Genomic DNA, 22,932 nt, shown 5'->3' with positions numbered 1-22,932 from the left:
ATATACACACACACCATAAATAGATTTATGTCAGTTGTGTGTACTTGGATATGTTGCAGTATTGAACAGATAATTACATTTCTAGCTTGTTAAATCTTTGAAAAGATTCATAATACAACATGCCCTCATTTTTGATGTTGATTAGAACGCTTGCTTGATAAATTAAACTCCACAATTTGATTGCTAGAGGTTGTTGCTATGCAACAAATAATTTTGAATACCATAGTAACAGAGCACTTTCTACTTTAAATTTATCACGCAGAATTTCCCAGCCTATATAGGCTGGAAGAAAAATCTAATTACAGATCTTTGAGGGTTCTAAGTGGTAGGTCTGTATCCAAATAAATTTATGTTTGCCTCTTTTGTTACATTAACATTCAAAATGATAGAATTTCAACATAATATTCCTGTGAATTCCCCTGTTATATTACAATTCAGAATCCTGTACAATCTAAAACCAAATTGTAAAATAGTGTCTAGGCAAATTTAGTTAGGCATTCATTAGGTTTCAACTGTACTGTCACTTCAACACCTCTAATAAATGGAGGCCCATTTAATTTTTGTTTTCACAAAACTTGTGGCTACATTTAATTGCATGAGAAAGTAAATTAATTGCCAGAATTATAATTCTTCACGGATAGGGAAGAACTGAGAAATAGCAATGAACTCTGCGCCAGTGTGTGATTTGAAAGAACTTCAGCATTTACAATACACTTCTCACATTACTGACACTTACCATTTACTCCAGGTCTTGCACACTCTCATACAGATGCATAGGTCCCGATGGCTGAGGTACCTGAATATTGCTAGCCACACCTCCCGTTGCATCACATGTTCTGAGCCACCAGCCAGTGGTAGAGAATCAGGTTCAGGGCTATCAGGTGGAGGCCGCACCACATGCCGCTCCATTTGAAATGGCTTAGGAGGAGACTGCACAGGGAGTTTGCTTAGTATCTGAGGGCGAGGCAAACCTCCTAGGACCTTGTGACTAAGCTGACTGGATGGTCCATTTTTCTTCTTCAATGAAACCTCCACTGTTCTAAACGAGTTTTTTTGAATATTCTCCCCTCTTAAGGAATAATAGTTATTTTCTCGAACCTTTGAGCCCAAAGAAAGAAAATTGGATTTTGTGTTTCTTGCATTCTCTTCATCTTCATCCTCCTCTTCCTCATCATCTTCCTCACTAAAAATATCATTAGACAGCCTTCTGAGCTTTGACCTTTGGTTATCTTCCTTTGCAATGGACCTTGGACTAGATCCCCCACTGCTTCCTGCTGATCTCTGTAGGCTGGATTCTGAACCAGAACTGGAATCGGAGTCAGAATCGGAACTAGAGCTAGAGCTGGTAGCTTCATTTCGGTTGACACGTTTCATCATTTGTCGTATCCGTTCTATCCTATCTGCATGCTCTGATCTTTCAAGGTGATTTGCTTTATTGGATTCTTCAGAATCAGGAGTAGTTTTCCGTTTCTAAAGAATAAAAATCAAATTAAAAACAGTTTTAAAAAAAATTCAAAACCTTCAAATACAAAACTTCATAACCCTGCAAAAGTTTTAAAAATATTTTAATAATAGTTACAGTAGGCCTCAAATGACTAAACAGCCAATTGCTTCCACTTCCAAAGAGTGGAACTCTTCCATTTAATTTTGTTCATTGTGCTAAAAAGTGACCAGCCCTCGAGGTAGGCTTGAAGATTGGACTCCTACTTTTGACTAAAGATCACAAATTTTGAGTTTGAAAATTTTTTTAAATGTGGAATTCCTGCCAAAATAAATGTTGACATATTGCACACCGGAGTATTGGCGAAAATTCTCTGCTCAAGGGCTGGACTGTGGCTTCAACCCATTACGTTTTGCCACAGAGGCTGCCAACTGAGCCAAAGTAAATACAACTGAAGCAGTTTCAATAAGATCTACTTTACTTACTGGCCCTCTCGACAAGGAACAAGAAACTGAAGAGAAAAATGTAATGTTGGTTTATGCACTCATTTGCTCTCTCTCAATTTGTTATTTTATTTTTAAAAGACTGCCATAAGGAACAACTTTGCAAGGCAAGTCTAGGCAGGATAGAAATAGGAGACAGACCATGATTTTCTCCTTTCTGTTGGTAAAACTGTTGCATTGTACAAAATGGTGCACTTTCCCAGATTACAGTTATTGTAATCAAACACAGCTCAAGTCTATGGATTGGATGGGGGGGGGGGGGGGGGAAGAGAAGTTGGCAGAGGGTGTTAGAAAAACAGATTTACAAACCACTTGATCCAAAGATATAGGATAATCAAGTAGGATCTATGAATTTGATGATGACATCAATTTAATGGTGTCTTGTTCTACATAGCAATTAAGACTATATTCAACAATATTAACTAAGCTTTCCGATACCAAATTACAGCACGGTGAATATTAAACACTAAGTATGGCCTCTATTTCAGTCATGCACATATAAACAATAGCAAAAATGCTTCTTTTTTTAAAAAGTAGGATCGTCTCAACAGTTTGCTTGATTGATATGCGTAAGTGTAGACCAATCAGGACAAAATGATACTTTAACCAATGTGATTAATACTTTGCTACAAAAAGTTCAAGGAAACCTGAAATAAAAAGCAGAAAATGCTGGAAACATTCAGCAGGTCAGGCAGCAGCAGTGGAGAGAGGAAGGTAGGGTTACCATTTCAGGTCGACGACTTTGGGATAACCGTGGCTCAGTAGTAACACTCTCGCCTCTGAGTCAGAAGGTTGTGAGCTCAAGTCCCACTCCAGAGACTTGAGCACAAAATCTAGGCTAACACTTCAGTGCAATACTGAGGGAGTGCTGCACTATCTGAGGTGCCATCTTTCGGATGAGGCGTTAAAGCGAGGCTCCGTCTACCCTCTCAGGTGGACATGAAGGGTCTCATGGCACTATTTTGAAGATGAGCAGGGAAGCTCTCCCGGTGTCCTGACCAATATTTATAAGAACATAAGAAATAGGAGCAGGAGTAGGCCATTCGGCCCTTCGAGCCTGCTCCGCCATTCAATGAGATCACGGCTGATCTTCTGCCTCAACTCCATTCACCGGCCCTATCGCCATATCCCTTGATGCCCTTACTAGTCAGAAATCTATTGACTTCTGTTTTGAATATACCCAATGACTGAGCCTCCACAGCCCTCTGGGGTAGAGAATTCCAAAGATTCACCACCTTCTGTGTGAAGAAATTTCTTCTCATCTCAGTCCTGAATGTCCTACCCTTTATCCTGAGGCTGTGGCCCCTGGTTCTAGACTCCCCAGCCAAGGGAAACATTCTCCCAGCATCCACCCTATCAAGACCTGTAATAATTTTGTATGTTTCAATGAGATCCCCTCTCATTCTTCTGAATTCAAGAGAATACAGGCCTAGTTTACTCAATCTCTTCTCATACGACAGTCCCGTCATCCCAGGAATCAATCTCGTGAACCTTTGTTGCACTCTCTCTATGGCAAGTATTTATTACTCAACCAACATTACAAACAGATTATCTGGTTATGATCACATTGCTGTTTGTGGGACCTTGCTGTGTGCAAATTAGCAATCGTGTTTCCTACATTATAACAGTGACTACACTTCAAAAGTACTTCATTGGCTGTAAAGCTCTTTGGGACGTCCCGAGGTCGTGAAAAGTGCTATATAAATGCAAGTCTTTTTTTCTGATGAAAGGGCATCAACCTGAAACATTAAACCCTATGTTCCTCAGTGTTTCCATTTTTTTTTTGCTTTAATTTAACAGATAGTTACTTTACTCACAAACTATTTAAAATTTAGATACCACAGAAATGGCAAAAATATATAACAAAGTTGCATTTTTTTAAAAGAAAGTAGACCTTACTTTACAGCGTGCAAACAAAATTGCCGTAAAAGCAAAACATGAATAGAATTATATAATGCCAAAGCAGCACAGTCCAGAGGACAGGGTTTGTGGCACTGTTATATTTCTACTCATTGCAATGGAACAAAATAAAAAACTAAAAGCAGGCACAGAACAAAAATATACATTGAAAATGCTATAGACTACAGATTAGTTAAGATCCTGTGTGAATATTATTAGAGTGATTTGTTGAGCACAAAATATTCTACATAGTATAGAAAATGCACCGATTCCCTTCTCTGGAAGGCTGAATTGGCAAGTTGTACTTAAATTATGGTAAAATAAAGGCTGTGCACCAAAAAGGCATTTAGAATACCTTTTTAAAAAATCTGAGTCATAAACAATGTTTTATAAGGCATAACAGAATACCAGTATTTATTTCAGCAGCTACAATGCATAAACATAAACCAGTAGAGAAAAGTGCTCAACAATGTTCATTATTCAGCTAATCGATATCAGCCATAGAAATAATCTAACCATCTTTGTTGCAAGATAACTATTAGATAAGGAAGTCAAATGGACTGAGACAACGTGTATTATTTTACATATAAAGTGTAATTTCAGACGCGATGTAAAATGCATTGCCCTACAAATTCCATATTAACCAAGATCAGATAAGTAGATCGATGGAGTGTCATATTAATGATGCTTCTTGCCAAATTAACTGGTGTATGTCACAAAACAATTAGGCAGCAACATTAAGATTTTGTTAAATTGAGTGCAAATTGCTCCACACACAACCCAGTTTAAGTGCCTCCACACTATTTACTACAGTGGCTTTTGTACACCGCGGTTCTACTTAAAGGTCATATGGATTCTGTAGAAATGACAATAGCAACAAGCATCCTCGTTGGATATTCTTGGATTCCTTCCAGATTATTAAAAATTGGTTACCTCAGCAACTCTTGCATTAACTCAAAACAAACAAAAAATATTCAAAGAAATACTACTTGAGGCATGGTAGCAATGTCTTAACATGGCCATTCTCAGTATGGGACATCTGGACTGGACATGAATTAGTCTACCAATGGAAGGAAGGTGGCATCAACACAATCCCTGCACAAATCCAGCCAATTCAGAAAGAATGAGATTAAATGAACTGCATACTGCATGGTCAAGAAAGAGAGTTGGCTGTCAAGACTCCAGGTTACTGAGCAGTATGGGCATGGTAGAGCTGATTATCAGTACCCAGGCTGTAGAAAAAGTACAGTGTGTCAGTTGACTCATAGGTAGCCAGAAATAGGCATCGGGAACCTCAAGGATGGACTTGCATTTGCTAGAAATTCTGTAAAAAGTTCACAAAATTCTAGCAAAGCATCCTATGGTCAGATTAATCCAGAATGTACCTGTTCTTCTCCAATAATGATTGTGACTCGCATTTACTACAGTCCATAAGGTCAGGAACTAGCCCCTCATCTTCTGGAATGGATGACGACTTCTGTGTATTAAAAATTCCATTTCAGTGACTGCAATTATGCACAGGTACATCTGGGAGAATATTCTTGTACAGCCAGCAAGATCCCGGCTGTTGTTGGCAAAGTGCTAGACATTCCAGCATGGTAAGGACCTGAACGATATATGCTTGTGCAGGATTTCCTAAAGAAGCAACAGGTCACGGTGTTGGAATTGTCCACCCATTCTCCAGATTTAAAGCCAACAGAGTGACATTGTCATTATCACATGGTTGTGTGAATGCTCAAAAGGCTAACATCTCTCCAGCAACTCTGGTAAGTGATCCAAAAACAAAATGGAGGTATAACTCCTAACCAGTGTTCCTGATCCTAGTTAATTCCATAATAAAAACAGAATATGCTGGAGATACTCAGCAGGTCAGGCAGCATCTGTGAAGAGAGAAACAGAGTTAACGTTTCAGGTCGATGACCTTCCGTCAGAAAGTTGACGAAAGGTCATCGACCTGAAACGTTAACTTTGTTTCTCGCTTCACAGATGCTGCCTGACCGCCTGAGTATCTCCAGCATTTTCTGTTTTTATTTCAGATTTCCAGCATCTGCAGTATTTTCTGCAGTAGTTAATTCCATGCCCAGGTAATGCCAGATTGTCACCAAATAGCAGAGCATCATGGATATTGCTTTTGGCATGTTGGGTACAAGGACTATTGACCAATGTACACAAAAGTAGCCACACATTTCAAGGTGTACAAAGAAAAGCTGACCTGCTCCTATAAACACTGTAATAGATATGTAATACCCTCCTACACATTAGCACCTGATCAAACACACAATGAATATAGTTTTCTCTTTTGTAATCTTCAAAGCTCTTCAGTGAAATTTTTCTTTATACTTCTGATATAAATATATCTTCCCTCCCCCTCAATAGTCTAATGGGTAAATTTGCAGCCTGGGGTAGTACTAAGCCATACAAAGCAGATTGTCACAAGGTACATTCTTATTCGCCGATAAGTTAGCTGATTGCAACTTAGCCTGAGGGTGGGCTGCAGAGTGATCCTAAACGGAGTGCTTCGAGACAGAGTGCTAAATTGGGAATTGAGAGAGTGGGAATTCGGAGCAGAGGGAGAAGGAGGAGAGAGCGAGAGGAACAGCCAGAGAGCCCGGAGGGAGTGCGAGCGTCAGGGAGCGAGGTAAGTGACGTCAGCATCAGGGAAGGAGCTGAACAGAAAAAAACCCAAATTGGTGAGTAGCTGGTGATTGTTTTGTTTAAGTCTTGAGTTTATTTCTGTTACATTAGTTAATAACCTATTAAGTGGAGGCATGGCAGGGCAGGGCACCTCAGTCCCGTGGAATGCACATCTTGTGCCATGTGGGAACTCCAGGACGCTTCCATTGTCCTGGACAACCACATGTGCAGGAAGTGTCGTCAGCTGGAGGAGCTTCAGCTCCAGGTTTTGGAGCTTGAGCTACAGCAGCTGGCGTCACTGTGGTGCATCTGTGAGGCTGAGAGCTACATGGATAGCACGTTTCAGGAGGTGGTCACCCCACAGCGTAAGGGCGTGCAGGCAGAGAGGGAATGGGTGACTGCCAGACAGACCAGGAAGGTAGTGCAGGAGTCCGCCGAGTGCATCTCACTCTCCAACCAGTGAGGTGAGGGCGATGGTTCCTCTAGGGAGTACAGCCAGAGCCAAGTCCACAGCACTACGTGTGGCTCAGCTGTACAGGGGAAGGAGGAAGATCGGGAAAGCAATAGCGGTAGGGCATTCGATAATTAGGGGAACAGATGGGCGTTTTTGCGGCCGCAGACGTGATTCCAGGATGGTATGTTGCCTCCATGTACCAGGGTCAAAGATGTAACTGAGCGGCTACGGAACATTCTGAGGGAGGGGGGGGGGGGTGGGGAGGGTGAACAGCCAGAGGTCATTGTCCATATCGGCACCAAAGACCTAGGTAGAAAGAGGGATGAGGTCCTGCAGGCAGATTTTAGGGAGCCAAGAAAGATTAAAAAGCAGGACCTCAAAAGTAGTAATCTCTGGATTACTCCCGGTGCCATTAGCTAGTGAGTATAGAAATACGAAGATAGAGCAGATGAATGTGTGGCTGGAGAGATGGCGCAGGAGGGAGGGCTTAAGATTCCTGGGACATTGGAACTGGTTCGGGGGGAGGGGAGACCTGTACAAGCCGGACGGGTTGCACCTCAACAGAGCCGGAACCAATGTCCTCGCGGGGGAGGAGGGTTGCTAGTGCTGTTGGGGAGGGTTTAAACTAATTTAGCATGGGGATGGGCACCAGGATGTAGCATTAGAAAGGTGAAACAAAGTGCACAAAGATTGGGAGAGACAGACAACACTAGAGTAAGAAATAGTACGGTATTAGGTGGGGTCAGACTAAAAAAAATACAAGGCCTAAGATAGGTTTACAGTGCGTGTGTGTAAACGCACAAAGCGTGATAAATAAGGCTGGTGAGCTGCAGGCACAAATAGCCACATGGGAACATGATGTTGTGGCGATAACAGAGACCTGCCTCAAAAAATGGCAGTTTTGGGTTTTAAATATTCCTGGATATAAGGTGTTCAGGAAAGATAGGAGGTGGGATGGCAGTATTGGTTAAGGAGAATATTACAATGCTGGAGAGAGAGGATGTCCTGGAGGGGTCAAGGACAGAATCTATTTGGTTAGAGTTAAGAAATAATAGAGGTGTCATTACTAGGTGTATTCTATAGGCCATCAACTAGTGGCAAAGATAGAGGAGCAAATTTGCAGGGAAATTACAGAGAGGTGCAAGAACTATAGAGTAGCGATAATGGAGGACTTCAACTATCCTAAGAGAGACTGGGATAGTAATAGTGTAAAGGGCAGAGAGGGGGAAGAATTTCTGAAGTGTGTTCAGGAGAACTTTCTTGATCAGTATATTTCCAGCCTAATGAGGAAGGAGGCATTGCTGGATCTGGTTCTGGGGAATGAGGTGGGTCAAGTGGAGCAAGTGTAAGTAGGTGAACATGTAGGGAACAGTGATCATAGTATCATACGGTTTAGATTAGCTTTGGAAAAGGACAGTGAGCAATCTGGAGTAAAAATAGTAATTGGAGGAAGGCAAATTTCAGTGGGTTCAGAACGGATCTGGCCCGGGTAAATTGTAATCAAAAATTGGCAGGCAACACTGTAATTGAACAATTTAAAGAGGAGATGGTTCGGGTACAGTCGAGGAGCATTCCCACAAGGGGGAAAGGCAGGGCAACTAATGCCATAACTCCGTGGATGATGAAAGAGATAGAGAGTAAGATGAAGCAGAAAGAGGGCGCGTATGACAGATTTCAGGTTGAGAATACAAGCGAGAATCAGGCTGAATATAGAAAGTTCAGAGGGGAAATGAAAAAGAAAAGAGGGGCAAAGAGAGAGTATGAGAATAGATTGGCAGCTAACATAAAAGGGAATCCCAAAGTCTTCAATAGGCATATAAATAGTAAACGAGTAGTAATGTGAAGGAATAAGCCATATCACCTATTCAGAAAAATACACTCTCTTTTGAAAGCATTCTGGCCTTATTAAAACATGACAAACTGGGTTTGGAAATCGAGAAACCGAACTACGAAAAATCTGTGAAAGCATTCAGGCTATTGAGATAAGATAATTGTTGACACTGAATCAATAACCTTATTGAATCAGAAGGTTAAAGGCTCCGGTAGGCTGAACCTTTCGGAATGAAACAATGGTTCACCCTGGATAAGGTGTTCTAATTTACACTTCGTAAAGAAACACATAAAAGTAAGAAACATCTGCCTTCATAAAAATGACATCAAGTAAAAAACACACCTGCCGTCACACCATTTTTTATGGTAAACTTAGAACACCCAGAGAGGAGACATGATTCTGTAATGCTACCAGCTGAGGTGACTGTAAGAATTGCAGGGGTCAGCAGAAAAATGACTAGAGATAATTAGCTTACATCAGCAGAAAACCTTAAAGGAAATACCACTGGAAAAGAGTATAAATATTGAACTCTCAAATGGGATAGTAGGCTCTCTTTAATCGGGCAAAGTGATTCTCGGCTTCAGAGGCAGCTCTGTAAGTCTCTAACTCTTTGTACCTCGGGGATCAAAGGTATTTGATTTTGGTGGATATCCTGAATAGAACTTTAAGAACTGTAAAACTTTAGCGAAGTTAAGATTTGAAAGTAAGGTTCTCTGATAATAAGATTGTAAGCTTTCTCTTTTTGGAACTGTTAATGTTGCAATTGACTCACCAACTGTAAACGGCATGTCGGTTCTTTAATAAATCTATATATTTTTAGAATTGTCTCACATAAGACTTCTGTATCAAACTCGCGAACTCAATCTCTGTACACTCTTTGGTGAGGAGTTGCAGAATTCTGGGGGCATTTGAGACACTCATAATATCCGGAACGTTACAGTCTAGCTAAACTTATTAAAAGTGCTATCCGGAGGACGGTAACATTTTCAGGTTGTTCCTTTCCTTTAGGGAGAGATAGTCCAGACCTTTAGACCCAATTAAGCGTCTTTAGGATCCGGCAACCTCAAACTTTAGTTGAAAGTGAACGTCTGAGGAATACGCCTGATCCGGGGTAGCCCTAAAGGGGCTAGGACTAGTAATTATCCCTTCAGTAAGAGGAGGTGTGGGGCTGATTAGGAACCTATGCATGGAGGCAGAGGGCATGGCTGAGGTACAAAATGAGTACTTTGCATCTGTCTTCACCAAGGAAGAAGATGCTGCCAAAGTCACAGTGAAAGAGGAGGTAGTGGAGATACTGGATGACACAAAAATTGATAGAGGTACTAGAAAGGCTGTCTGTACCTAAAGTTGATACGTCACCAGGGATAAAGTACGGGATGCATCCTAGGATGCCGAGGGAAGTTAAGGAGGAAATCGCGGAAGTACTGGTCATAATCTTCCAATCCTCCTTAGATACAGGGGTGGTGCCAGAGGACTGGTGAATTGCAAATGTTACACTCTTGTTCAAAAAAGGGTGTAAGGATAAACCCAGCAACTACAGGCTAGTCAGTTTAATCTCAGTAGTGGGGAAGCTTTTAGAAACAATAATCTGGGACAAAGTCACTTGGACAAGTGTGGATTAATTAAGGAAAGCCAGCACAGATTTGTTAAAGGCAAATCGTGTTTAACTAACTTGATCGAGTTTTTTGATGAAGTAACAGAGAGGGTTGATGAGGGCAATGCAGTTGACGTGGTGTACTTGGACTTCTAAAAGGCATTCGATAAAATGCCACATAATAGATTTGCCAACAAAGTTGAAGCCCATGGAATAAAAGGGACAGTGGCAGCATGGATACAAAATTGGCTAATTGACAGGAAGCAGAGAGTAGTGGTGAACGGTTGTTTTTCGGACAGGAGGAAGGTATACAGCGGTGTTACCCAGGGGTCGGCACTAGGACCACTGCTTTTCTTCATATATATTAATGACTTGGATGTAGGTGTACAAGGCACAATTTGAAAATTTGCAGATGACATAAAACTTGGAGGTATAGTGAACAGTGAGGAGCATAGTGATAGACTTCAAGAGGATGTAGACAGGCTGGTAAAATGGGCGGACATGTGGCAGATGAAATTTAACGCGGAAAAGTGCAAAGTGATACATTTTGGTTGGAAGAACGAGGCAAGGCAATATAAACTAAAGGGTGTGGCGGAGCCACTAAGTGACTCCAATCAATTGTATATAATTCCCTTTAACAATATGTTGGCTACAGCCTGAGTCTGTATTTTTGTTTTCACTGTTTACATGTACAGAGCGCGATCACTTTAATAGCGCGGGTAAACGCGATGATGTCACGCCGTTCATCACGTGATCCCCCACCGGCGGGAAAAACGTGATGACGTCAGCCACGGGACCGCCCTAGCAGTCCTCGTGGAGCCGCCGAACTGACTAAACCTATATTCGATGTTCTCCTGTAGTTATCCATTAAACTCTGTTACTTTTCATTAAACCTCGTTTATTTGATCGCCTGAGTGGACCTCAGTCTTTTGGATAGGAACTAGACATTCCTACATTGGTGACCCCGACTTTTGCGAACGGTTTTCGCAGAAGTTACTGAACATGGAATCGAACGCCGTTGCTTTGAAGCTACCACAGTTCTGGGAGCAACAGCCAGCCGCGTGGTTCATCCAGGCCGAAGCCCAGTTCGCAATCAGGAACATCGTTGCGGATCAGACCCGTTACTATCACGTGGTCTCCGCCCTCGACAGCGCCACAGCCTCGCGGATCGTCAGTCTGCTTGGTAATCCACCAGAAGATCGCAAGTATGATACGATAAAGGCGTGGTTGTTACAGGTCTTCGGGCTCACGAAGTCGGAGCGCGCCCGCCGGCTGCTCAATATGCCCGGCCTCGGGGACGCCAAGCCGTCCGAGCTCATGAGCCAAATGCTCACGCTCCTGGACTCCGAACCGGAATGCTTCCTCTTCAGGGAGCTATTCCTCAGCCAGCTACCGGAGCAAGTTCAGGCTGCCCTAGCCAGGTCGGAAGTCACCGACTGCGCAGAGCTGGCTGCCGATGCGGACAAGATCTTCGCGGTGACACAGCAGTACTGCGCTGCTACGAGGCACCCATCCCCCACAGACGCCACTCCAGCCCCTCAACCTGCGGGGTTGTGCCTCTACCACGCCCGTTTTGGCGCGAAAGCAAGATGCTGCCGCCCTCTCTGCAGCTTTTCGCTCAAAAAATAACAGCAGCCACCCTGTCGAAAGAGGACCGGTTATAATGAGCGCCCCGCGGCTGCGATGGCAATCGGTAATTCGGGAAAACTCCTCTTCATCAACGACTCCCTATCTGGTCGACGTTTCCTTTGCGACACCGGGGCGCAGTGTAGCATCCTACCTGCGTCAGATCTTGATCTACAAGTTGGGGGGCACGGCCCCTCCCTCCAGGCGGCTAATGGCGGGGCCATTCAGACCTTCGGAAGCCGGCGGGTCCAGGTGTGCTTCGGCGGCCAGCGGTTTTACTGGGATTTCATCACGGCCAAAGTCTCTCAAGCCATCCTCGGGGCGGATTTTTTGTGCGCCAGCGGCCTCCTGGTGGATGTACGGCACTGCCGGTTGATCAATGCGGCCACTTTTCACTCCATCCCATGCTACCGCGGTAACACCGTGGCGCGCACTGTCTCCTGCGCGTCCCCACCTCCAGATGACTTCACTCGCCTCTTCGGAGATTTCCCGGATCTGACCAGACCCACTTTCTCTTCCACGGCCACGAAACATGGTGTCGAACATCACATCACCACTACTGGCTCCCCGGTCTACGCACGGGCCCGGCGCCTTGAACCTGGCAAGCTCGCGGCTGCGAAAGCGGAGTTCGACACGATGGAGCGGCTAGGGATTTTTCGCCGGTCGAATAGTCCCTGGTCTTCGCCTCTCCACATTGTTCCAAAACCTGGCGGCGGATAGCGGCCTTGCGGCGACTACCGACGCCACTGCTCCTGATCGGTAACCGATCCCTCATATTCAGGATTTCTCTGCACATTTGGCGGGAAATACCATTTTTTCCAAAAGTCGACCTTGTCCGTGGCTACCACCAGGTCCCCATACACCCGCAAGACGTCCCGAAAACTGCAGTCATCACCCCATTTGAATTTCTGCGGATGCCGTTTGGATTGAAGAACGCTGCACAGGCTTTCCAGCGCTTGATGGACTCCGTGCTTCGGGGCCTCAACTTTCTATTCATCTACCTCGACGACATCCTCATCGCCAGCCCTAATAAAGAGGAGCACATCTGCCATTTGCGCACCCTCTTTAGACGCCTCAGTCAACACGGCTTGATCATCAACCCGGCCAAGTGCCAGTTCGGCCTGCAGCAGATTGATTTTTTAGGTCATCGCATCACATCAGACGGCGCAATTCCCCTGCAAACGAAGGTGGAGGCAGTTACTTCGTTCCCGCGCCCGCAGTCCGTCAAGGCCCTGCAGGAGTTCCTCGGGATGGTAAATTTTTATCACCGGTTCGCCCCTAATGCAGCTCTGCTCATGCAGCCCCTGTACGAGGCCCTCAAGGGCAAGTCCGGCAAGGATCCGATCAGCTGGACGGTCGACATGGACCGGGCGTTCGTCGACACAAAAGGCGCTTTAGCCAACGCAACCATGCTGGCACACCCGCTGCCAGGTGCCACCATCGCCCTTACCACCGACGCATCAGACTACGCCATCGGCGCAGTGCAGGAACAGTGGGTGCATGGGACGTGGCAACCGCGGGCGTTTTTCAGCCGTCAACTACGGCGAAACGAACGAAAGTACAGCACGTTCGACCGGGAGTTGCTGGCCTTTTTTCTGGCCATCCGCCATTTCCGGTTCTTGCTAGAGGGACGTCCGTTCACGGCTTTTGTGGACCATAAGCCACTAACGTTCGCTATGGCCAAGACCGCCGAACCGTGGTCAGCTCAGAATGGTTTATCTCAGAATTCACCACGGACATTCAGCATGTGTCCGGTAATGACAACCTGGTGGCGGATTGCCTCTCCCGCGCGACCGTTCATGCAGTCCAGCTCGGCATCGACTATGCCCTCATGGCTGCGGATCAAGCCTCGGATCCGGAGGTCCAATCTTACAGAACCAACCCCTCTAGCCTCCAAGCGGCCGACGTCAAATTCCATGCCGCGGGCACTACGCTACTCTGCGGGGCACGGTGGGATAGTGGTTAGCACTGTTGCCTCACAGCGCCAGGGACCTGGGTTCAAATCTGGCCTCGGGCGACTGTCTGTGTGGAGTTTGCACATTCTCCCTGTGTCTGCGTGGGTTTCCTCCGGGTGCTCCGGTTTCCTCCCACAGTCCAAAGATGTGCGGGTTAGGTTGATTTGGCTATGATAAATTGACCCTTAGTGTTAGGGGATTAAATACGTGGTGTTACGGGGATAGGGTGGGATATGTGTCGGTGCAGGCTCGATGGGCCGAAATGGCCTCTATCTGCACTGTGGGGATTCTGTGATCCTCGCCCTATCGTCCCGGTCGCCTGGCGCCGAAAAGTTTTTGATGCCATCCACGGGTTGTCGTACCCTGGCATGAAGGCCTCGCAACGGTTGATGTCGTCCAAATTCGTGTGGCGGGGCATGCACATGGATGTTCGCGACTGGGCCAACACCTGCATGGTCTGCCAAAAAGCCAAGGTGCAGCGTCACGTCAAGGCCCCATTGGCCACTTTTGCCGTTCCGGAACGTAGGTTTGATCATGTGCATGTGGACCTGGTGGGGCCACTTCCGCCTTCGCACGGGTTTACTCATCTTCTTACAATGGTGGACCGCACCACTCGATGGCCGGAGGCGGTTCCTCTGTCTTCCACAGACGTCGCCAGAGCATTCATCTCCTCTTGGGTCGCCCGCTTCGGGGTACCGGCGGACATCTCGTCCGATCGTGGGCCGCAGTTTTCTTCGGAGCTCTAGAGCGCTGTGGCTCAGCGTCAAGCTACATCGCACCACTGCCTACCATCCACAGGCGAACGGTCTGTGCGAACGATTCCACAGGTCGCTCAAAGCTGCACTGCGAGCCAGCCTTCAAGGCGCGGGCTGGGTGGACAGGCTTCCATGGGTCCTTTTGGGTCTTCGTACGGCACCTAAAGAAGATCTTCAATCGTCCTCGGCGGAGCTCGTATATGGCCAGCCGCTACGCGTACCAGGAGATTTCCTTCCGTCTCCAACAGAGCCATGGTCCGCGTCCCAGCAGCTCATCAGCCACCAGGAGGCAGCCAGAAGTTTTGCTCCAGTTCCTACGTCGCATCACGGTTTGCAGAGCTCCCACGTCCCAGCTGAGCTGAAGAACGCCGACTATGTGTTTATCCGCCACGACGCTCATCGGGACCTGCTCAAACCCCCTTACACTGGTCCTTTCCGGGTGATAGAGCCGGGAGACAAGTCTTTTTCGGTCGATGTCGGTGGTAAACCGGACCACATTTCGGTTGACCGGTCGAAGCCGGCTCACTTGGACCTTGACCGCCCAGTCGAGATCGCACAACCGCCGAAACGTGGCCGACCGCCCAGTCGCCATGCCAGATCAAACGCAACCACCCGCCAGTTCGCCCGTCGTCCATCAGCTTCCACTTCAAGGCTACAGAAGTCGGATCTGACAGGCTTGTCAGGCCTCCTCGCCGTTTTACTTTTGCTATTAAAGACAATTCTGGGGGGGCGCATGTGGCGGAGCCACTAAGGGACTCCAATCAATTGTATATAATTCCCTTTAATAATATGTTGGTTACAGCCTGAGTCTGTATCTTTGTTTTCACTGTTTACATGTACAGAGCGCGATCACTTTAATAGCACGGGTAAACGCGATGACGTCACGCCGTTCATCACGTGATCCCCCACCGGCGGGAAAAACGTGATGACGTCAGCCACGGGACCGCCCTAGCAGTCCTCGTGGAGCCTCCGAACTGACTAGACCTATATTCGATGTTCTCCTGTAGTTATCCGTTAAACTCTGTTACTTTTCATTAAACCTCGTTTATTTGATCGCCTGAGTGGACCTCAGTCTTTTGGATAGGAACTACACATTCCTACAAGGGTACAATTCTAAAGGGGGTGCATGAACAGAGAGACCTGGGGATATATGTTCACAAATCATTGAAGGTGGCAGGGCAGGTTGAGAAAACAGTTAAAAAAAGCATCCTGGGCTTCATAAATAGAGGCATAGATTACAAAAGCAAGGAAGTTATGATGAACCTTTATAACACACTGGTTCAGCCTCAACTGGAGTATTGTGTCCAATTCTGGGCACTGCACTTTAGTTAGGAAGGATGTGATGGCCTTAGAGAGGGTGCAGAAAAGATTTACGAGAATGATTCCAGGGATGAGGGACTTCAGTTATGTGGATAGACTAGAGAATCTGGGATTGCTCTCCTTAGAGCAGAGAAGATTGAGAGGAGATTTGATAGAGGTGTTTAAAATCATGAGGGGTCCAGGCAGAGTAGATAGAGAGAAACTGTACCCATTTGCATAAGGGTCGAGAACCAGAGGACACAGATTTAAGGTGATTGGCAAAAGAACCAAAGGCGACATGAGGAAAAACTTTTTTACGCAGCGAGTGGTTAGGATCTGGAATGCACTGCCTGACGGTGGCGGAGGCAGACTCAATCGTGGCTATTAAAAGGGAATTGGATAAGTACCCAAAGGATAAAAATTTGCAGGGCTACGGGGAAAAGGGCGGGGGAGTGGGACTAGCTGAAGTGCTCTTGCAGAGAGCTAGCACGGACTTGATGGGCCGAATGGCCTCCTTCTGTGCTGTGCCCATTCTATGATTCTATTCTATGCAGGTTGGGGCTACAATTGGTCTCCTTGTGCCTGGGCTAGGGTGGCCAGGACTTGATTGCTATCCAGAGACCCCTGCAGATTGGTACATGGTGCAATGCAACTATGGTGAAAAAGCCGCAAGCACACACACGCAAGGTATCAGAGGACTGCTAGAGGCCATGAAACTGTACCCCAGCAACAGAATTAGTGCCTTCGGGAGGAGAGGCTTGAAAATTCGAGGAAAAATAAAAATAAATAGATGGTCCTCAACAGCAAGATCAGATCATTCTTTCCATTCACAAGGCTGATAAGAAAACTTTGCACTCAAGTTATCAGATCAATTTCATTCATGGAAACACTCACCATAACTCACTGCTAGCTAGGACAGAAGCTCTTTGCATTTGGGATTTAAGAACAACAAATCAAGATCCAATTGTATGTGTGTTGTTGCTGCATCTTACTAAATTATTTGACCACCCATATACTTTTGCATTATTAAAATAGCCACTAACACACTCAACTTAAAAGTGTAACTGGTTTAAATGGTTACTCGAGAGTGGAGTTTGTCAATTCACTCAAGAGTTTGTGCAGTAACTGGCCTTTGGAGTTAGACAATACTGAAATACACACGAGCTCCTTTAAAACTGAACAAGCTTTCACAATCTTCAAAAAGGTTAAAAAAGGTACTAATTTATTTTAAGTCAACCCTATACTGCTACACAAATATTTCACAAACTTCTTTATTATTTTAATGGAGACAATCAAACCAAAACTATATACATGTAAGTTTTAAAAGCCAACAGCCTACCTTCCTCTTTTGAAGTTTGTCATCTTTTCCTCCTCTTAGCTAAAGAAAAGAAAGAAGCACATCCATGAAAATTAGACATTTTTATGCAACTCGTTCACTTTGCTAAATTATACAGCATGGCTTACAAAAAATATATTAGCCAGAGGTCTGTAATTTAAAAAAATTTGGATAGTGAATAGAAAGCTTCTGAAATTCATGACTGGGCAAATTGCATTGCGAAAATCATTTGTGTCATTTACTAAATGAAGAAATTAGGAACATATGAACTATCGGAACAGGAGTAGGCCATTTCTGCCATGATCTTATTGAATGAGTCGTATGGCCTACTCCTGCTCCTGCTCCTAATTCTTATGTTATGTTCTTATTTAGTCCCTCGAGCCTGTTCTGCCATTCAATGAGACCATGGGTGCTCTGTGGCTTAACTCCATATACCCACCTGTCTTTGCCCCGTATCGCTTAATATCTTTGGTTAACAAAAATCTACCAATCTTAGATTTAAAATTAACAATTGATCTAGCAGCAAATGCCATTTGCGGAAGAGAGTTCCAAACATCTACCACCCTTTGTGTGTAGAAGTGTTTCCTAACCGCACTCCTGAAAGATCTGGCTCTAATTTTTAGGCTATGTCCCCTAGTCCTAGACTCCCCAACCAGTGGAAATAGTTTCTCGCTATCTACCCTATCAGTTCCCCTTAGTATCCTGAAAACTGCAATCAAATCACACCTTATCCTTCTAAATTCCAGGGAATACAACCCTAGTTTCTGTAATAACAACAGAAGACGCTGGAAAAACTCAGCAGGCCAGGCAACATCCGTGGAGAGAGAAATAGAGTCGACGTGTCAGGTTGTGTTTGTGTAATCTCTCCTCTTAATTTAACCCTTGTAGTCCAAGTATCATTCTGGTAAATCTACGCTGCACTCCCTCCAAAGCCAATATATCCTCCCTAAGGTGTGCTGCCCAGAACTGAACACAGTACGCCAAATCTGGTCTAACCAGGGCTTTGTATAGCTGTAGCATAACTTCTACCTCCTTATATGCTAGTCCTCTAGATAGAAAGGCCAGTATTCCATTAGGCTTTTTGATTATTTTCTGTTCCTGTCCATGACATTTTAATGATCTATGTACATAAACCACTAAGTCTCTTTGGACCTCCACTGTTGCTAGTTTTTCACCATTTAGGAAGTACTCTGATCTACCCTTTTTAGGTCCAAAGTGGATGACCTTGCACTTGCCTACATTGAAATCCATTTGCCACAGTTTTACCCAGTCACTTAACCTATATTACAACAGTGACTACACTTCAAAAAAATGCTTCATTGGCTGTTAAGCGCTTTGGGGTATCCTGAGGACGTGAACTGGCTATAAAAATGCAAGTTAATTCATTTCCTATTAATATCTCCTTGTAATTTTATGCGTCCATCTACACTGCTTACAATACCACCTATCTTTGTGTCATCTGGAAACTTGGATATGTGGTTTTCTATCCCATCATCTAAGTCGTTAATAAATATGGTGGTTAGTTGAGGTCCCATCAGATCCCTGTGGGACACCACTCGTCACATCCAGCCAATTAGAGTACCTGCCCATTATCCCTACTCTCAGTCTCCTGCAGCTCAGCCAATTTCCTAACCAGGTCAATAATTTGCCCTCAATTCCATGGGCTTCAACTTTAGCTAACAGTCTTTTATGAGGGACTTTATCGAAAGCCTTCTGGAAGTCCATATAAATAACATGCATAGACATTCCCCTGTCCACTACTTTAGTCACCTCTCCAAAAATACAATCGGGTTCGTCATGCATAACCTACCCTTTACAAATCCATGCTGGCTCTCTCTGATCAGCTGAAACTTTTCAAGGTGTTCAGTCACTCTATCCTTAATTATCGACTCCAGTAATTTCCCGACAACAGATGTTAGGCCAACGGGTCTATAATTCCTTGGTTTCCCTCTCGTACCTTTCTTAAAATTAATCTATCGTACTCCATATACATTCATCCCTGAAGCCAAACTTGATCTTCCAGAGCTGAATTTTTCTTTCTCAGTCTGGCAATTGCAATACACTCAAGCCCTCCCAAAAATTGTTAGCCCTATCCATAAGTCTAAGTATCCAATAACCAATTAACATCACAATTGTGTACTCTACAAAGAGTCAAGTGTGCCCACACAAGAAACTCAGTCAACATGAAGATATCAAATCTTCATATCAATATGAAGATCACAGGCATGGTTTCATAGTGGTTATGTTACTGGACTAGTAATCCAGAGACCTGGATTAATGATCCAGAGACACGAGTTCAAATCCCACTATGGCAGCTGGGGAATTTAAATGCACTTAAATAAATCTGGAATAAAACGCTAGTATCAGCAATGGTGAGCATGAAACTACTGGATTGTCGTAAAAACCCATCTGGTTCACTAATGTCCTTTAGGGGAGGGAATCTGCCTGGCCTATATGAGACTCCAGACCCACAGCAATGTGGTTGACTCTTAACTGCCCTTTGAAATGGCCTAGCAAGCCACTCAGTCAAGAAGGCGGCTCACCACCACCTTCTCAAGGACAATTAGGGATGGACAATAAATGCTGGCTTTGCCGGCAACGTCCACATGCCACAAATTGAAAAAAAGATTGGTGCACTATTGGCGGTCTACAACTAAATCAGATCAGATCTTTGGTATACAAGTTATTGGCAAGGAGCTGGTGGGTTATCGAAGCAACATTCAGTGCGTGGGTGAAGTCAAAGCCACTTAAGGGTTATACCTAGAGAATATACTGACTTTAGGATGTACTACTTCAGTATTTACATATGCCAACACCACCTCTTATTACAGTGAAATACTATTATGCATAGTTGGGGCAGACAAACATGACAGATGAATAAAGATGAATGGCCATAACAATACTCAGCTAAGAGCACAGACACAAAACGAAAATCTTGCATTTTTATTTCCCAATGGCCTCTCATTTAGCAAACTCTATTTGGTTTCAAGAAGTAGGACTTATTTCCTGATTTTCAGAACTACCCCAGCCAAAGTTCTAAAAGTATTTTAAAATTTGTCAGAGGCTTAGTTTAAATTTCTAGCTCAGTTACTGATTAATGCTGTAAATATTGTGGGGATATAAAAACATTTTTTAAACTCAAACAAGGGGCATCTTCTTGTTACTTAGCAGCAAGGCACAGAAATGTATTTTCCCAGATTAAGACTAACAGTTGAAGCTAGAATGCTAAACTGCATCATAGCAATTTATTAAAATATTACAATTTTTAGTGGTACTAACTTGTCTAACTTCAATCGCTAAGACAGTAATGGACAAAAGCCTCGAGAAACAGCAAATGCTGCTTCAAAGAAAAGGAAGGTATTAAAGTACTTCCAATAGCTACAAGCAAAATCTTAAAATATAAAATTCTGTTTTGTTACAATCATATTTTATGCCACGCTTATGGTCAAAACCGTCATCTCACTTCTCAGTCATTTAGCTTACTTCACTCACGGGACCATATTTTGTATTTATAGCCCGTCCTGGTGTGCTCCCCATATAGCTAAATTACATGTATGTGGATTTCATTGTACATATTGAACAGATTCAAAATGTAATAATTTAATTCTGCTAAATTGAGCCATTAGATCATGTTTTCCATCTACATTCATTCCTCTGCCAAGCAACTTTGGAAGGCTAACCTGGGTGTAGAAGTTTAACTTGCTGTGTTTGCATATGAAAGCTTTTATCACAGCATCACATTTTGCTATTTAGATGTTATTATTGGACCATTTCTTTTTATAAAAGGGGAACATTGCTGTAGAGAAGCATACTTCTACAGTGCAAAAGTGACTACATTTCAAAAGTACTTCATTAGCTGTAAAGCGCTTTGGGATGTCCTGAGGTTGTGAAAGGTGCTATATAAAGTCTTTCCTTCTTTTACTTCCAATATTAAGCACTCACTCAATGTAGTTGGTATTTTTCTTTGGGGGGTGGGGGGGGGGGGTGCTGGGTGGGGAAGGAGAGGATGGAAAAATGTAAAGCTTGTGAATACTAAGAGAAATTTTAGTTTTCAATCCCCTCAAAAGTAGCCTGACGGTATATAGCAATATTCAACCTTACTGATGCTTCCAGATCGACATTCAGGATTGAGGAGGATACCAACCCATGGTATGGCTACAAAATCAATGTTCAAAGCCAGCATGGCTGGGCTTCACCTCTGACAATTTGCTGGCGAGTGTTGAAATAAAATTGCACCAAACAGTAAGAGAGACCTTTAATTCCTCTTCCCCAGGAAGAATACTTTATATTGAACGTACTTATTCTCCTCTACAGGGATATAGCAAAAGCACATTCAAAAAGGCACACCGATGGAGGGGTGAGAGGGGCGAGAAACTGAGAGAAAGAAGAACCTAAAAAACAAAACAATCCAACTGCAGTCACGAGGGAAGTGAAGATATTTTTAAACTTAGCTGCAAAGTTTAGTTATAGATTTCTTTTGTTGAATCTTTTGGCAATTCAGAACACGATAACCTCAAAAGACTCTTGGAACAAGAAGAGTCCCTGAAATTGACAGTCCGCCTCAAACGTTCCAAGTAAGTTGTGTTTCCATTGTTACAGAACTATTTTTAAACTTTAAAAATTCTACAATGATAAAAAATCTGTATGAAGGAAGAGGACACCGGCTTTAGTTTGTCTGCTTAGAGTGTTCCTTTAATAGGTAAAATCAGGGTCCAACTAATATTTTGACATAATCTTTGTGACGTTAAACTGATTTTTGGACATTATCCTCATCCATCACAGACAATATTCCCTCAACATCTAAATATAATTTACAAATGATTTGGAAAGACTGCATCAGATTAGACAATAGTTTAGGCAAGTTCTGAAGATGGAGCAGTGGAGTTCAGTTCCCAGCCACAACATAATGAGTCTAAATATCAATCTTATTCAATGTTCAAACTCATCTACCGTCAATGGATGTCTCATCAGTTTTTGGCCAAGATGCAGAGCAGCGGCGCCACTTTTTTGGGGAAGGGAGGGAAGGGGGGGAAGAGAGAGAAAGAGAGGGGGGGGGAAGGAGAGAGAGAAGGGGAAGAGAAGGAAAGGAGAGGGGAAGAGAAGGATAGGAGAACTGGAATTAGCACAGCAGTTGCTGCTTAACTGGAGGTTTATTCTACACATACAATTACCTTTTTCCTGCAGAATGTGAGACATAAATATGTAATGCTAAAATGGTTTAAAATGCTCCAAAAGCCAGTTAAATTGCTTGTGTATGTTAATTTCCTATATTTAATTTGGTGTTTTTTTTTAATGAATCAGCTGTAATAATAAACAGCTTATATATGGCATTCTTCAAATCAGAATGCTCACACCATCAGTTTGGCTCAGTGGTTGGGTTCAAGCCCATTCCATGACTTGAGCACAGAGTTTGGCAGTTCAGCACAGTACTGAGCGAGTACTGCATTACAGGAGGCAACAGCTTTTGGATTAGATGTCAAACTGTTCAGGTGTCTACCCGCTCAGGTGGATGGAAAAAATCCTGTGGTACTATGTGAAGTAAGGAGTTCTCCTGGTGTCCTAGACAATATTCCTCCCTCAACCAAACCCACCAAAAACCATTAAC

General features: G+C 44.0%; 1 protein-coding gene across 8 annotated transcripts in view; it reads right to left on the bottom strand.

Annotated features, from left to right (window-relative positions):
• The window catches only part of LOC147102091 (lysine-specific demethylase 2B-like), a 207,464-nt gene that overhangs the window by 94,980 nt on the left and 89,552 nt on the right, over positions 1–22,932 (bottom strand). For all 8 annotated transcript variants that reach the window (XM_085964271.1, XM_085964272.1, XM_085964273.1 and 5 more), the window contains 2 exons: positions 17,331–17,369; positions 737–1,470 (listed from right to left, as the gene is read on the bottom strand). In XM_085964271.1, the coding sequence (XP_085820397.1) occupies positions 737–1,470; positions 17,331–17,369 (773 nt within the window). The remainder of the gene's footprint in view (positions 1–736; positions 1,471–17,330; positions 17,370–22,932) is intronic.

Source organism: Somniosus microcephalus, chromosome 22 (assembly GCF_052327205.1).
Source record: "Somniosus microcephalus isolate GS21.2 chromosome 22, FLI_Smic_1.0, whole genome shotgun sequence".
In the NCBI taxonomy this organism is placed as follows: Eukaryota; Metazoa; Chordata; class Chondrichthyes; order Squaliformes; family Somniosidae; genus Somniosus; species Somniosus microcephalus.
The sequence above is the reverse complement of the archived record's forward strand: the minus strand, read 5'-3'. Positions and strand labels throughout refer to the sequence as shown.